This window comes from Pseudorasbora parva, chromosome 3, assembly GCF_024679245.1.
Source record: "Pseudorasbora parva isolate DD20220531a chromosome 3, ASM2467924v1, whole genome shotgun sequence".
Taxonomy (NCBI): domain Eukaryota; kingdom Metazoa; phylum Chordata; class Actinopteri; order Cypriniformes; family Gobionidae; genus Pseudorasbora; species Pseudorasbora parva.
This window is the reverse complement of record NC_090174.1, coordinates 5,227,133-5,242,610: the sequence shown is the minus strand read 5'-3', so window position 1 is coordinate 5,242,610 and position 15,478 is coordinate 5,227,133. Positions and strand designations below refer to the sequence as shown.

At 37.9% G+C, this 15,478-nt stretch overlaps 1 protein-coding gene across 21 annotated transcripts in view; it reads left to right on the top strand.

Moving 5' to 3' along the window:
* The window catches only part of ank1a (ankyrin 1, erythrocytic a), a 185,352-nt gene that overhangs the window by 84,386 nt on the left and 85,488 nt on the right, over positions 1 to 15,478 (top strand). For 20 of the 21 annotated variants that reach the window (XM_067437632.1, XM_067437631.1, XM_067437629.1 and 17 more), the window contains 11 exons: positions 2,150 to 2,248; positions 3,755 to 3,853; positions 4,123 to 4,221; positions 5,910 to 6,095; positions 8,081 to 8,179; positions 8,266 to 8,364; positions 8,447 to 8,545; positions 10,339 to 10,536; positions 10,649 to 10,747; positions 14,379 to 14,477; positions 14,640 to 14,738. In XM_067437632.1, coding sequence (XP_067293733.1) covers positions 2,150 to 2,248; positions 3,755 to 3,853; positions 4,123 to 4,221; positions 5,910 to 6,095; positions 8,081 to 8,179; positions 8,266 to 8,364; positions 8,447 to 8,545; positions 10,339 to 10,536; positions 10,649 to 10,747; positions 14,379 to 14,477; positions 14,640 to 14,738 — 1,275 coding nt within the window. Of the gene's footprint in view, positions 1 to 2,149; positions 2,249 to 3,754; positions 3,854 to 4,075; positions 4,222 to 5,909; positions 6,096 to 8,080; positions 8,180 to 8,265; positions 8,365 to 8,446; positions 8,546 to 10,338; positions 10,537 to 10,648; positions 10,748 to 14,378; positions 14,478 to 14,639; positions 14,739 to 15,478 lie in introns of those variants that run through there. The other variant, XM_067437643.1, reaches the window with a different exon arrangement.

The following is a 15,478-nucleotide window of genomic DNA, read 5'->3' as shown; positions in this document are numbered from 1 at the left end:
TTGGTGATTCTTCAAGCTGAAATGGGAAATCGATACCCATTCATAGATGTGATAGTGATGTCTGAATCGTGAACAAGCTGACGGTCCTAAAATTGCATTATGTACGCCCTGTCTTAACAGGTAGCCAACTGGATAGATTTACTCACCTACTTTACCTTAGTGGACCTCTAGGGGGAAAAAATGATTGTAAATGTTCTGTTTCCATGCCTGAATCCACTTTTTAATTGCACTGCCTGTCTGTTGTGCACAAATGCTATTGTGTGTGAGTCCAGTAGTTGCATTCATGTCCCCTTCTTTTCCCTTTAGCCTGTTTTTACACTGACATTTCCTGCCGTGGTGTGGGTCTGCACACATCAGGAACGGCAGCAGTAATTGAGATGATAATGCCCTTTGATTAATGACCACATGTGTTGTGAGTGATGATTTCAGCGCTTTTCTCCATTTAGTCCTCGTACTGTAGCAAACGTGTGAGCAGGTCCACAGATCTCTCTGGAGGGCTTCGGTGACCCTGACTACATGCACCGCTGAGCTCTTTGAAATAACTCCTTAAGCTGTAAGACTCTTGAGTTAGGATACATAAAGGCTATATTGCACAATCATATTTTCTTAGTATTATTGCCTTGCACTTAATTAAAATATACTTGAAGCAAGATACACTTGCTTTATTAAATATATTATTCTTACCTCATAAGTAAAACATTTTGCTTTTTTTGTTTTTAAGTATAAATCTAATACAGTTTACAAGAAAACATCAATTTTGACAAAAATAATTGTCAATGGGGTAAGAAAAACAAAGATATATTGCTATATATTGTATGTTCTCAGCCTTAATATATTGTCCAATAAACTAAAAATATATTTATCTTTTTCTATGGTAATTAAGCAAATATTTTTTGTTTGGAGATTTGTGTTGTATTTGGAAAAGAAAAGAATTACTAGCATACTTCTCAAAAAAAGTATACGTTGGATTTAATTAACTGTTTACGTTTATATAACCGACTGTGTTAACGAGGATACTTGTAAATATGGGAATAATTTTGCGTAAATTTCGCACACGCTGTCTGAGAGGCGACTTTTTTGCGAGTACTGAATTGAGTTCTCTTGTGTCTTCTTGCAGTTTAATATTTAAATTGGAAAGGCTTAAAAATTGTGGCCTGATCGGGACAGTGGCAGTTCCGTCAAATGTCCGTCAAGAGTGTCGTTCACACTAGCACAATAATCACATGACATTTTTCTGTAAAATGTAAATCACTTAAAGGAAGTGTATGTAAGACTGTGGCCAAAACTGGTACTGCAATCACTTTCAAATGACTGCAGAGCGGTGTATCCCCCTCCCCCCCCGGATGCCAAAACACTACTGACTTCGTGATTGGTCGATAGGTGGAGGGCGGAGCTTCAGGCCAAAACACAATATGTCAACATCAGTTGAGGGCTGCAACAACATCTTTTAAATGACAATATCCTGGCCGGACTACTGTTGTCAGTGATATAAGTATTTGAAATTAACATGATTTCTAAATGTCTTGTGACATATCAGGGCCATTTTATGATTAATTGAAATACATTTCTTACATACAGTTCCTTTAACAGTTTGTGTTTTTACTTGCATAAACAATTTAGTTTTAATCCAAATGACATGTGAGCTGAGTGAGCAATCATGAGCATGCAGCAAAAGTGCATTTGTAAATGTTCGGTATTTTTTTCATCCATTCATTCTTTTACTTTTGTTTCTTCGTTGCTGTGTTTCTTTCTTTGAGTCACATTGAGATGGGGTGTGTGTGGTCTCTACACTCAGAGGGGATAATATCAGCAATGTGAGAAAGGTCCAACCTCACATGTCCTGTGAGGCTGAAGGAAGGCTGTGTGAGGTTAGACCTATCCCACATGGCCCGTATTCTTCCCAGCAAAGAGACCACCTGCCTGCCATCCACCTAAATCACCACCACCACCATCATCATCATCATCATCCTCGTCACCATCGGTTGATGTCTTTTGACAGTGCTCCATGTGTTTTGTGAGAGTGGGAGTAAACTACAAACCCCCCACATCCCCATTTCAGTCTCTTTGGGACGGTGCAGTATGAAGACCTGTGATTTGAGATTGATGACTTTCAGAGTGAGTTTGCTCTGCTGTCTCTTTCCCTTCACAGAATGGACTCAATGGGCTGCACTTGGCCTCGAAGGAAGGCCATGTTAAAATGGTGCTGGAACTACTGCACCATGGTATTGTGCTTGAAACGGCCACAAAGGTAAGAGATAGAGCTACAAAAAGGCTGCAAAAAGTATTTGGATGTTAAAAAGTATATCATTGCATTAATTCGCATTTAACTCGAACTAACCGATTTAAATATGCAAATAAATCTCTTATCTAATACAATGGTATTATAAAGTTAAAGCCCTGTTAAAATGTTCAATTACTTTTTGTGGCTGCATTCATGAAGCAATGAAGAACTTAACACAAAAACGCATCACGTCAGGACCCCTTGACGTCACTTTTCAACGAACAGGGTACCCTTTTAGTGTCATTTTTCAACGCTTAGAGTACTCCATTGATTTTCAGATCAAGACACATTTAATTCTTTGCATTTTTAAAAGTAGATATGATTTTATGAATATTTATAGGCTACTTTTATATTTTGGAGCAACTAACCCAACTCCTACCCTACACCTACCCACTTCTCAACAATATAAAACACATAACAGGCAAATAAAAGTACACTCACATGTATTTATTGCAACAACTCACCAAAAGCAGTTTAAAAGTATTAACTCATGTTGCATTACAAGTCTTCTACAGTCATACGATATCTTTATGTAAAGAACAGAGTTAATCTTACTGTTTTAATGAAATGATGATCCCGCCGCTCCATGAACACACACACTCATATCTCATTCAAATGTTACACACAACTCTTTAACGTGATTCACAAGAGACACACGAGGCATTTTACAATGAATGCTGACAAAATGAAGCAAATGTTCACGAGACAGACGAGAGCCAATTGATTTTCACTATCAAAGCTGACGCAACGTTTCTTTTTAAATGTAAAAAGAAACGGCAATTTTTAAATGTAATGTATGCCTGATCTTCGGCAGTTGGAGACGCTGATCGCTTTTGGGGATTTTCTTCACACAAATCGATTGTTTGGCCTCGGAAAACTTGGAATATTTGTAATTTTTTAATAAATTGTGCCTGCAGTCATATCTGCCTGTTATATCCTGGGTGTTATATCATATAAGACACCAATAGGTAGGTTTAGGGGTGGGGTTCGGTTATATGTTCAAAGTGTTACATATCGTAAATAACAAAATGAATGTAAATAAAAGTACTTTATCCTGGCTGATTATATTGATAATCACACTCCAACATGTCATATTTAATCATGACGAAAACATTCTGTTGCCCAACACGTCTGTGTCGAACGCCTAAGGTTTATCATTGAAATCAATGGAGGACCCTGTCTGTCGGAAAAATGACGCTAAAGGGTTACCCTGTGCTTTAAAAAGTGCCGACAAAGGGTCCTGACCAAGCATTAATATGTGACGAGTTCGAGTGAGAGCATGTTGTTGAAACAGAATGATTTTAAATGTTTAATTTGATATTATTACAAAGTTAAGAGAGATTGTCATGAAAGTCTATTCTCTTTAAGTACACTAAGTGATAATGCATTAATATTATATTACCTGCAAGTACAGTTTTTAATGTGTTATGTAGGATAAAAGAATGTGTTGTTAATAAGATATTTGTCTTTTAGAAAGGAAATACTGCTCTTCACATAGCTGCATTAGCTGGACAGGAGCAGGTGGTCACTGAGCTGGTGAACTATGGAGCCAATGTCAATGCTCAGTCTCAGGTGAGCAACAAAAGGGATTTCTTTTTAAATGGGTTTGAGGCATTGATATGTTGGATTATCTGTGAGCATCCTCCTCAATATATGTATATAAAGGGGTTTATGTGTTTTCTTCTCCCCAGTTCATTTGAGCAGTTGAGTCATTTTGAATTGATGTAGTATTGCTGTCCGAACTAAAATCTGTCTGCCTCTATTGTCATCTGTGTATCTGTGTGCTTGTGTTAGTTTGGGTATTGTATCTGCATATGGGTGTTTATGTCTGTCTGCAACAGAAGGGCTTCACTCCTCTCTACATGGCTGCACAAGAGAATCACCTAGAGGTTGTGAAGTTTCTCCTGGATAATGGAGCCAATCAGACCATTCCAACTGAGGTAAGGAAAAAGACTTGTAAAAAAAAAAAAGAGTGGACTACTTATTGTACTTTAAAAGAATATACTTAAGTGTGAACTGAATGTAATGTTTTTGGCATGTTAATTCAAAAATTCAACTGTGATTCACCTCAGAATTCAGCGTTTTTTGTTTTTTTGTTTTTTTACAAGTGAAAAACTACACAAATAAAACAACACAAAACCTCTGAATTCTGAGTGTAAATCACAGCTGAATTTTCGAAGTAATTAAAAAGATGCACCAAAACAAGTTAATATATGAGACGAGAGAGTAAATCACCTTGGTTTGGCATCTTAAAGGTGCACTATGCTACTTTCCGTCCACTGGAGGGCGCCTATTCAAAACAAAGGCGTAGTTTGATGACGCAAAGTTTGAGCGCAGAATCTTGGGACATGTGGTCTTCACCTCACAGCCGGTGGAAAATAGGACTCGGGCAGAAATCATGTTCATGGATGCGGTTATTAACGTTACTGTAGTATGAAGCAGAGCAGGAGCGAGTGTTGTGGACCTGAGCACAGCTGCTGGAGCGATTGTTAAATAAATACCCGCCTCGCGAACACCGGGACTTTTATTATGACGGGACGGGACACAGTCGCCGGGCGCCTGCACTGATCCGCTCTTCCGGTTATGATTTTGAGGTAATGCAGCTCTGTTTATCATATTAGATACATTTAAGTGTGTTTAAAATGATGTTATGGCGTTACTCCGTGCGTTCGCTTGTTCACACTGCTAAGAGTAAAGCGCTCCTGCCAAATAAAACCCGAAACCGAGGGTAGCGCAGATATGACGCGATTGACAGCCGACTTCCTCAGACGCTATGCTGACACGTCCCGGTTCTTAGTTAAAATAGCAATTTTCTCACAATTTACAAATAGTTGGAAACATTTGGGATATTGTAGGTACTCAACTGAACAAAATATATAACACTGGCCTAGTGGTTTTTGGATATTTTACTGCAAAAATACTACATAGTGCACTTTTAATTGCAATTAAATTATATTAATTATGCAATTATATTAAAGGGAATTAGCTAAACTTTAGGGTGTTTTTGACACACGTAAGTATATCTTCATATACAATTTCATAAGTACTGCTATGGTCTGAAATATGGTTACAGTGCACAGCATTTATGGTAAACTAAAATATATTTAATGTTATTTCTTTTGGAACTATTATGTCATGTATTTGAATATATATTGTTATATATAAGTTGCAATTTGGTACATTTAAAATGCATTTACTTTATTTTAAGTGTAATATTGAATAACAATACAGTTCAAATTATAATAAAGTTTTTTTGGGTGCGTTTTACATGTGCTTTAGTACTTTATCAAAAAATAAGTGCACTTGTTTAAAGCATGAGAAATATGACTAAGTTTATTAAGAGACATAGTCATGAATGTTTACTCTTTAAGTACACCTACGGGTAACCTGCCTTTTATTATTATTGTATTATCTGCAAGTACAGTTTAAAAAAAATAAAAATGTATAGAATTTGAAGTGCACTACAATTGTGGGTGGGCTCACACTTAACTGCTCCAAGCAAACTTTTAGCATGTTAAGCCAACAGGAGGTCCACACTTCACCTTCAACCTGCTATTTTCACACAGGTTATTGAAAGAAATATGGATGCTTGTTAACATGATGTCTTGTATGTTTGTCTTTCTGGCAGGATGGCTTTACCCCTCTTGCTGTGGCTCTTCAGCAGGGCCATGAGAATGTGGTGGCCCTGCTCATCAACCACGGTACTAAGGGCAAGGTCCGCCTTCCTGCACTGCATATCGCTGCCCGAAACGATGACACCCGAACTGCCGCTGTGCTTTTACAGAATGACCCGAATGCTGATGTCTTAAGCAAGGTTTGTGTAAACTGATGAACAACTTTTTTCTAATCTCTTGGACAAAGTGTAAATGTAACTTTATAGTTCTGCCTCTTTTATCTGTTTAAATAAGCCAGGTTTTAAGCTATTAAAATGTAATGTTTAACGCTTAATTGCATGGTAATATAGCAATGAAATTTAAATATATTATAGTTATATTTAAATTAGTTTAATGTACTAAGTATTTGAGCTGTGCAATTAATCGAAATCGTAATCAAATCGCTCTAAAAATGTTTGGGTCAGATATAGACAAACCCAACCTTTGGTTTACATGTTTAAATTTAAAATTTAATTTAAAAACGTTTAAACCCAACGGTAAGATTGAAACGGTTAATTGTTAAAAGATTGCGATCTCGATTCAAACACCTATGCAATATCATTAGTTAATGACAATGGTTTTGTCTGTCTATTAAACCTTTGACTAAATCACATCGGAACATTAAAATCTGCGTTGGTGCTGATATGCTATCACTTGTTTCTGCATCTTCTTTCCCTGTGTTTTGATCAGGAGATTCAGTACTCTTTCAGAAGATGTGTAATAGCGTCCCCTACCATCTAATAGTAAAAACACAGAAATCCGGAGATTTATGTCATAGGCAGGGAAAGAGTTAAATAAAAGCAATGAACATATGTCCGAACCACTTGTAAATTACATGTTATTTAGTTTAGTTAGTAGTCTGTTCAGAATCCCAGATCTCAGTTTGAAGCCCAAAAATTGTGATTCTAACTTTATCCAGAATTGGGCCGCTCTACCAGTTGTGTTTGTCTATATTTGACCCAAACATGGGTTGAAACAACCCAGGATTTTTTAAAGTGTATGCTTGATTTCTAAACCACAGAAAGGACTGCGTTCTGAATGCAACATACCCAAATCTAGTGTGAGAACAGAAAAAAATGGGTTTACTATTATAGCATGGAAGAAAGCACAGAAATTATTAATTTTAGTTTAGTTTCTCTTGTGTGTACAGTATTTAGCTCTGGGTTTCTGTTGTCCCTTGTTGTTGTCTTGTCATTGCCTAATGTGTTGTGTGTGTTTTCATTACCTGAAGTGTCTCCTGGGTAGATTTATTGGATTAAAGACTATTGAAGTTTACATTTGAGACATTCATGTTGTGACATTACAGTGAATCTACAACAGTTAAATTGTTGTTAATAACTTTAACCAGCCGAAATAAAATCACCGTAAGCCTGATGTGACTAAAGGGTTGTCCCTAGTCTCTTAATCAGTCATGGGTGTGTTTTGGGCGTAACGTGCAATAAACCAATTTGGGTCTCATCTCCCATTCCCTTTAAAAGCTATTTGCGCTCGGGCCATGGCAGATTAGCTATTTACGTGGAGGAATTTGTGAGCGGAAAGACTGAACACTTCTCCAGAGAGGAATCCTTTTATCCTTTAAATAACACAAAAAATACTGCCCAGTCGTTTTTAGTTCCTCAAAATAGCAACGCGCCAACAATGCGCCTGAACACAGCTGGTTTCAGACCAGATCATGGGCAAACAGATGGGCACGAGTGCACTTGGTATTTTAAAAACATGACGCTGGATGTGAAAATGATAACTGCGTCGGGCTGAAACTAGCAACATCAAAAAAACATGCGTCGTGCCTGGCGTCTTATTGCACCGGTGTGTGATAGGGGCCTTATACTTTCATCAAAGTATCCTGAAAAACATGTATTAAGGTTTCCACTAAAATATTAGCAACACAACTGTTGTGAACATTGATAATGAGAAATGTTTTACATTTTTAATTGTAATAAAATATTTCACACTTTTATTGTTTTAATCAAACAAATGCAGCCTTGGTGAACATGAGCGACTTCTTTTAAAAGCATTCAAAAATCTTGCAGACCCCAAACTTTTGAACGGTTCTGCATACAGTTCATTGACATTTGCAATTATATTGAAGCAATCAAAGGAACAACTATTACTGGTTACTAACTCAATTTCCCATGATCCTCTGCAGACAGGCTTCACCCCACTCCATATCGCAGCCCACTATGAAAACCTGAATGTCGCCCAGCTACTTTTAAACAGAGGAGCTGATGTGAACTTCACACCCAAGGTCTGTCTTTCTAAATATTCCTGCACTGATAAACCTCAGTCTGTTTACAGCTACAGTACATGCAAACTAGTGTGGCTTTCTTTCAGAATGGGATCACACCTCTACATATTGCATCCAGGAGAGGAAATGTTATAATGGTCAGACTTCTGCTGGACCGAGGAGCAAAGATTGATGCTAAGACAAAAGTATGTTAAAGTATATTCTAAATATTAACAACACTAGAGGATTTGTGTGTACATGTTTGTTCTTCGTCCCTTGTCGTCACAGGATGAGTTGACTCCTCTTCACTGTGCTGCCAGAAATGGCCATGGGAGAATAATCGAGATCCTTCTGGACCAAGGAGCCCCAATACAGGCCAAGACCAAAGTAAGCATACACCCAAACACTTGGCATTTACATATAGCCACACACAACATTTTTTTTGTGGTGTAGTCGTATGGTGTTCTGAAGTAACGCCAACAAAAGAAAAAAACGGAGACATCGGCAATTTGATAGTTTATGAGTATCTGTTATTTGATTCACCTACTGTCAATTATTTCAGCATACTGTTGGTCAAGCATTTGTTCCTGAAGGGCAATTATGCGAAAATGTCTCACCAAAAAATTTAAAACCAACAATCCCCCCCAAAAAATTGGTCTAAATGAAGGATTTATGTAGCCTGACAAGCCAGACCCACATCAAGATGTTTGGTCTGGAAACTCACCATAGACAGGGCGCAATCCGAGGGGCGGGATAAACGGTTGTCTTTCAAACTCCCTCTGCACGCGATAGGATAGCGCTACAACCAACCAGAGCAACGAAGGTGAAGCAGAGCTCGCTGACAGATTAAACATTCGCCGTATCCGGTCGGCTAAACTCCAAACACATCTTCCCTTTTTAAGAATGTCCCTTTTTTCCATTCTTTGTTCGTTTCTCAGAGAAAAGCTTAACTCCAAGTCTTCCAGGATCGCGGTCAAAGCGGATTCGAAAGACTGCTGCTGTTCGCCAGTTTCTGTGTTTACTAGAAGCACGCAAACGCAACTCGGCCGTCGTCATTATGGCCCCGCCCGCCGACTCTATACACGATGTGATTGGGCCGTCCAGATTGTGAGGAATACAGCTCAGACGTGTATTGAGAGTTCCTAGATGACACTTGCGGGCAAATTAAATTTGCTGCCGCTAGGGTGCGTCTAGATTTCTAGGCTAGGATTTATGCATTTGAAATGCAAATACAAATTCAGTTTTATTTAGTTTACACAAATAGCATTTTAACATAAACAAAAAAAATGAATCTGATGCATATTTGTCATTCAAAAAATGAAACGGGTAAGATTTCTGCACTCAAAAATAGCATGGCATACACTCAACAATAAAATGTAAGCCTTTTTTTAAAAGATTTACGCAGTTCAAATTATAGTAAAATTCCATTAAATTGAATTGAATAATCCGTACATAATTTTATTGAATAATTGATTGTATAATATATAATTAATATTTAATTCAGTAAACTATTATTAACTATTTGCATACATTTGATTGTATTTAAATGTACACTAAATGCACTTGTTCCAATTGCTTAGAATCAGCATAAATCTGTTCATTGTGAAAACAATACATTTATTAATTAAAAAAGTATAAACATGGTTAAAATATGACTAGTTGTTGAACAAGAATATTAGAATAAAAATATTTAGAATAAAAATGTTTAATTAGTAAATTGAATTGGATTTTTAAATATATAATATGATAAATATGTATATAAACATGGTTATTGTGTATTTTAAACACATTCAGTTTATTACAGAAATCTAACCTGAATGAAAAGCTTCTGCTTGTTTGCCATAAATGTTAAAGGAATAGTTCACCGAAAAATGAAAATGTGGTGTTTATCTGCTTACCCCCAGGTAAGTTAGGTGTGTTTGTTTCTTCAGTAGAACACAAATGAAGATTTGTAACTCCAACCTTTGCTCGTATAATGCGTGTCAATGGGGTCTAATTAGAATTACGAGCAACGGTTGGAGTTAAAAATCTTCATTTGTGTTCTACTGAAGAAACAAACACACCTAACTTACCTGGGGGTGAGCAGATAAACGTCACATTTTCATTTTTGGGTGAATTATCCCTTTAAATAAGGCAGTGCAATTGGCAGCTCTAAATGTTCCCATATGTTCACTGCACAGAATGGCCTGTCTCCAATACATATGGCAGCCCAGGGCGATCATTTGGACTGTATCAGACAGTTATTACAGTACAATGCAGAGATTGATGACATCACTCTGGACCACCTGACCCCACTGCATGTGGCGGCGCACTGTGGACATCATCGCGTAGCCAAGGTGCTCCTGGACAAAGGAGCCAAACCAAACACCCGTGCTCTGGTTAGTACACATTTAAAAGGCACATAATAACATTTACCCTGCTGTTCTGACACATCCAGGAAATGTTGACAAAATTGCACTTATATATAAATATGTGTCTGCTTATGCTTAGAATGGCTTCACGCCACTCCATATTGCCTGCAAGAAGAACCACATGCGTGTAATGGACCTACTATTGAAGCATTCTGCGTCACTGGAGGCTGTAACAGAGGTAAGCAACAGGATCACACTGTAATAAAAATGACATTTCATTATTTTAAATGAATAAAATGCTAAATGATTGTAAAGTATTCACCGGTTTGACCTGAGTTCTAGTCTAGTTATTTTATTTGTTTTGTTATATTGGGGACTTTTATTATGTATTTTACGTTATATCTGAATTGTCAAACCAAGATAGCACAGTTCAGTTAACCTCTAAAAGTGTATCTTAAACTGGGTAAACCCAGCCTGGGGTTCATTACCTGTACAACAACGTAACTCACTGCTTAACTACCACAGTATGATGCATCGTTGAAGAAATCAACTAGCTAGTCACGACTGTTTCCCGAAACCATATTGTCGCAAATCTGTCGTTCAACCACACTGGTTAATAATTTTGTTTGCGAATGTTCGTTGGAACGATGGTTTCAGGAAACACCGACTGATTGAACTATGTTGATAACAATGGAACTTGCGACCATAGTTGGCTAACGATGCTTTGGGAAACGCACCCCTGATCTGCCGGTGATTTGATTTCACCCGGCAACTCAGTCTGGAAACCTGTACATTCATTTCTACAGCTTCTGTTACACTTTTTGTGGGAACCAATCACAAACTGGCTTATCCACCTGGTGCGCTATTGGCGGGTTTAACACAATGACGGATAGAGAAGGATGGATCGATGTCGGTTGTGGTCTGATTGGTTAAAGGACTATCCAATTGCGTACGGAGTCATTTGAATTATGCTCGTTTATCACATCTCTGTTGCAATAGAAAATACAAGAGCAGACTCCCCAGACCAGTGCTCAATCTTAAAACACTGAGCTTGGTCTGGTGATAGCCAGACAAACTGTATCATGCTTTTTGCTGAAAAGCATCTTTCCCCTTTCTCATCCATGCAAAACTAGCTGTATATTCTAACAAAATAAATTTGTTGCAAGAAAAAGCAGAATCTATAGTTGCAGTTAACATTTTTTTACAAGAGCAAACAAAACGAATACATGTTAGAGTATCAACTCAAGAGCAAAAGGAATACATAAACCAACATAGTATGAGACGTAAAGAACGGACAAGGAACTAACGGTACAGAGACTAAGATTTTGTCTAAATCAACCATAAATTGGGCATTATTTGAGGGAACAGCCATTTGTAGTGGTGACTGAAACCATAGGGGACATTATCGAGTGCATTCATTCAATCCCATAATGCACCACACCGCCATAAAGAGTGTACAACCAATGTGTGCTCAATAGCTAGAGAACACCCATAGTGCACTGTGAGGGTCTTGCCGAAGGAATACCCATGTCTGACTAGAAGATGGCGCTCACAGCTGAATCATCCATCTATCCGTTTTCCAAACCACTAGTCTAATGTGGGTACACCGTAATATCATACAGGTATAAACAGCTTGTTAATTGATTATTAAATAATGTTTTACATGCTAGTTTCCATGACAGCGGTTTGGCTGTGGGCGCCATCTTCTGGTCAGATTTGGGTATGAATTTGGCGCAAGACCTTCGCAGTGCATTATGGATATTCTCTAGCTGTTGAGTGTACATCAGTTTATTGTGGTGCATTATGGGAATGAATGAGTGCACTCGATCATGTCCACCATGATTTTGGATGCCAATACAAATGGCTGTCCCCTCAAAGAGTGCCCTTTTTACGAGTATAGGGGTGATTTCGAACACAGCATAGAGCTGAATGCCAAATCGCCCCCTAAAACCTCAATCGCTATTTCCTACGTAAGTCCACTAATACAGTTCACATGAAGGAGTGAATGAAAACGAGTGTGTGAAGTCGGACAGCCGTTGTGTGTACGTCGGCTGTACACTTGTTATTGCGGTGCATTAAATTATGCAATAAGTGCACTCAGTCACGTCCACTATGGTTTCAGATGCCACTACAAATGGCTGTCCCCTCAAGTAATGCCCAATTTAAGGGTAGGGGGTGATTTCGGATTCAGCCACGGTCATCTAAGGAAGACAGGAAACAAACACAGGAACACAGAGAACATAGATCTAAGCTAAATTCAAAATAAGAGTCTCAAAGCAGAACATAACCCTGACAAATATAGCCTATATCTCAAATGTTTCATTTTAGGCTTATAAGGTTGTGAAATTAAAGGGTTACTTCAGCAATTAGCATATGGCTTTGTATCAGTAGAAACCCTGGAGTATATTCAAATTATTGTGCTTTTCCCCCTCATATCTCCCTGAGACAAGAGATTTATGCATTTTATTTCTGGAAAAATTCCTCCTATGATGCAAATTGACGATTTTTGCATCATAGGAGGAATGTTTGCCCAAAGGCTAAAGACTACAGCCAGCAGAGGGAGCCATTTCCGCATGTTTTGAATCCATGGGGGATGGGAGATAACACTCAGCTTGCAGGGAGAGCTCAGCTGGCAGCTATACAGGCACTCATTTAAACGGCGCTATGGTGTGCAATGTAAGACTTTTAACTTCTCAAATTAATTTCTATGGAAGTTAAGCTTGTAAAGGCATGAACTGAAACACGCGTTCAGTCTGGCGTGTGATACTGAATTCTGTGATACTGAATGTATGCTGCGAGTGTAGTCGCTATTACCTCAGCTCTCATCACTCCTGCAGTCAGTGCTCAGTGCTGTGAGACTCGCGCGGTGACTCACTCATTATATTGAACAGACACGTTCAGTTTTTAATTGTAGTGTCTTCTCTAACTCAGTCACTGTAATCAAGTTGGTGGCGTTGGGAATGGCACAGGGCAGCGAAGCATTCTGGGAATTGTAGTCTTTCATCCCCATGGGACAAAAATACATTTTCTGTCTTTTCTCAGTCTAGAAGACACCAAATTCAAAAATAATTTCACATTTCTACTACATTGATGACCCAGTTTAAATATAGATTCATCTTCCCAGCGCTGAAGTACCCCTTTAAGTCACATTTTTCAACACGTATAATACAATTCACATCAAGCACGCAAAACGTGCAAAGAACTTTGATTAATGTCAAATATGCAAAGTTTATTTGTAGAGTGCATTTCTCCGTTTCAGTTTTCTTTAAATAAACTTGTTTAGGCTTTCTGTTTATAATAAATGCTGTTTAAAATTAATGCCAATATAATTTGTGTTTGCTTTATACTTATATTTATCTTTCCTATTCTGCCATAACGTTAGTTTTTACTTGTATTTTACATTATTTCTAAATGTAAGAATACAATGTGACTTTACACCAATGTGACTTATCTGTGTTTTTTTCCCATCAACAATGCAATTTCAGGTGTGACTTGCATCACAATATCACAGCTCGGGATAGATGCTACCAAGAGATAGAGGATTGTGCATGTTCTTGCCATCCTATCATCCACCACCACATCACTTTTATCAGGATATTATTCTTGTGGCTTGTGGTGATTAGTCATTAGATGAATGGTAGCTTTCTCCAGATATTATAGACCTCTTGGGGGAAAAAGATATGGCAGACAATTAAGATAGGAAACAAAAAATCCACCAAAGCATAAAACAGATACAGTGATTCTTTAAGACTGGGAATGAATTTCCCTTCAAGAGCAATAAAAACGAACATGCATTTTAGGTAGTGTTTATGTTTTGAATAGAGCCATGCATCCATGATTTAATTTGTGTGTCTGTTTCTGTCCAACAGTCAGGGTTGTCCCCGCTGCATGTGTCTTCTTTTATGGGTCATCTGAATATAGTGAAGATACTGATGCAGAAAGGAGCTTCGCCACATGCCTCAAACGTGGTACGTGAAATATCAGCTGTAAAAGCAAATAGCATCACAACATCATATAAATATCAGCAACATTTTCCTCAGTTTTATCTCTAGTTGATTTCAGATGTTTTGACTGCAAGCTGTGTTTTTGCTGTGGTCTTACTGTACGTGTGTATTAATGTGTACTTGTAGAAGGTGGAAACGCCTCTGCACATGGCATCTCGAGCTGGTCACTGTGAAGTTGCTGAGTTCCTGTTGCAAAATGCAGCTCCAGTGGACGCCAAAGCCAAGGTAAATTTCATTTTATGTTATTTTGTTGTGTTTTAGCTTTAAGACATTTAGGTCCTGTTTACACCTGGTGTTTAATCCGTCTCTTTTGTCCAGTTTCAACCATTTGTGTCCTGATTTCTTTAAGGGGAGGGTCAATGGGTGGGTAAATGTATGCTTTTTCATGTGAGCTTTTGTTTTTCTATGCATTTGTTTTTTTTGTGTAAAATATGGGGTCCCACTTTAGTTTAGGATCAAATTCACACTATTAACTATGACTTTTGCCTCAATAAACTGATTACTGCTTATTAATAGTTAGTAAAGTCATGGTAGCTGTTAAGTTTAGGTATTGGGTGAGTAAGAGATGTAGAATATGGGCATGCAGAATAAGGCATTAATATGTGCTTTATAAGTGCTAATGAACAGCCAATATCCTAATAAGCAACTAGTTAAGTTACAACTAGTGAAACTTGGACCCCAAACCAAAATGTTACCAAATATAGTAAAATAAAACCTGTAGCTGTTTGCCTTTTTTGCCAAAAAAATTTGGCAGATAAAAACCTATCTTTGGGAAACATAATATTTGTGATTTTTAATATTAGAGGTGCAGTGTGTGAATTTTAGCGGCATCTAGTGGTGAGGTTGTGAATTGCAATCACCCGCCTGTCACCCCTCCCTTTCCAAGCACATAGAGAAGCTACAGTGGCTGACACAGGCCACCATTTTTATCATCGGAGAGAGCAGAGAGTGACTAACGCTCTGTA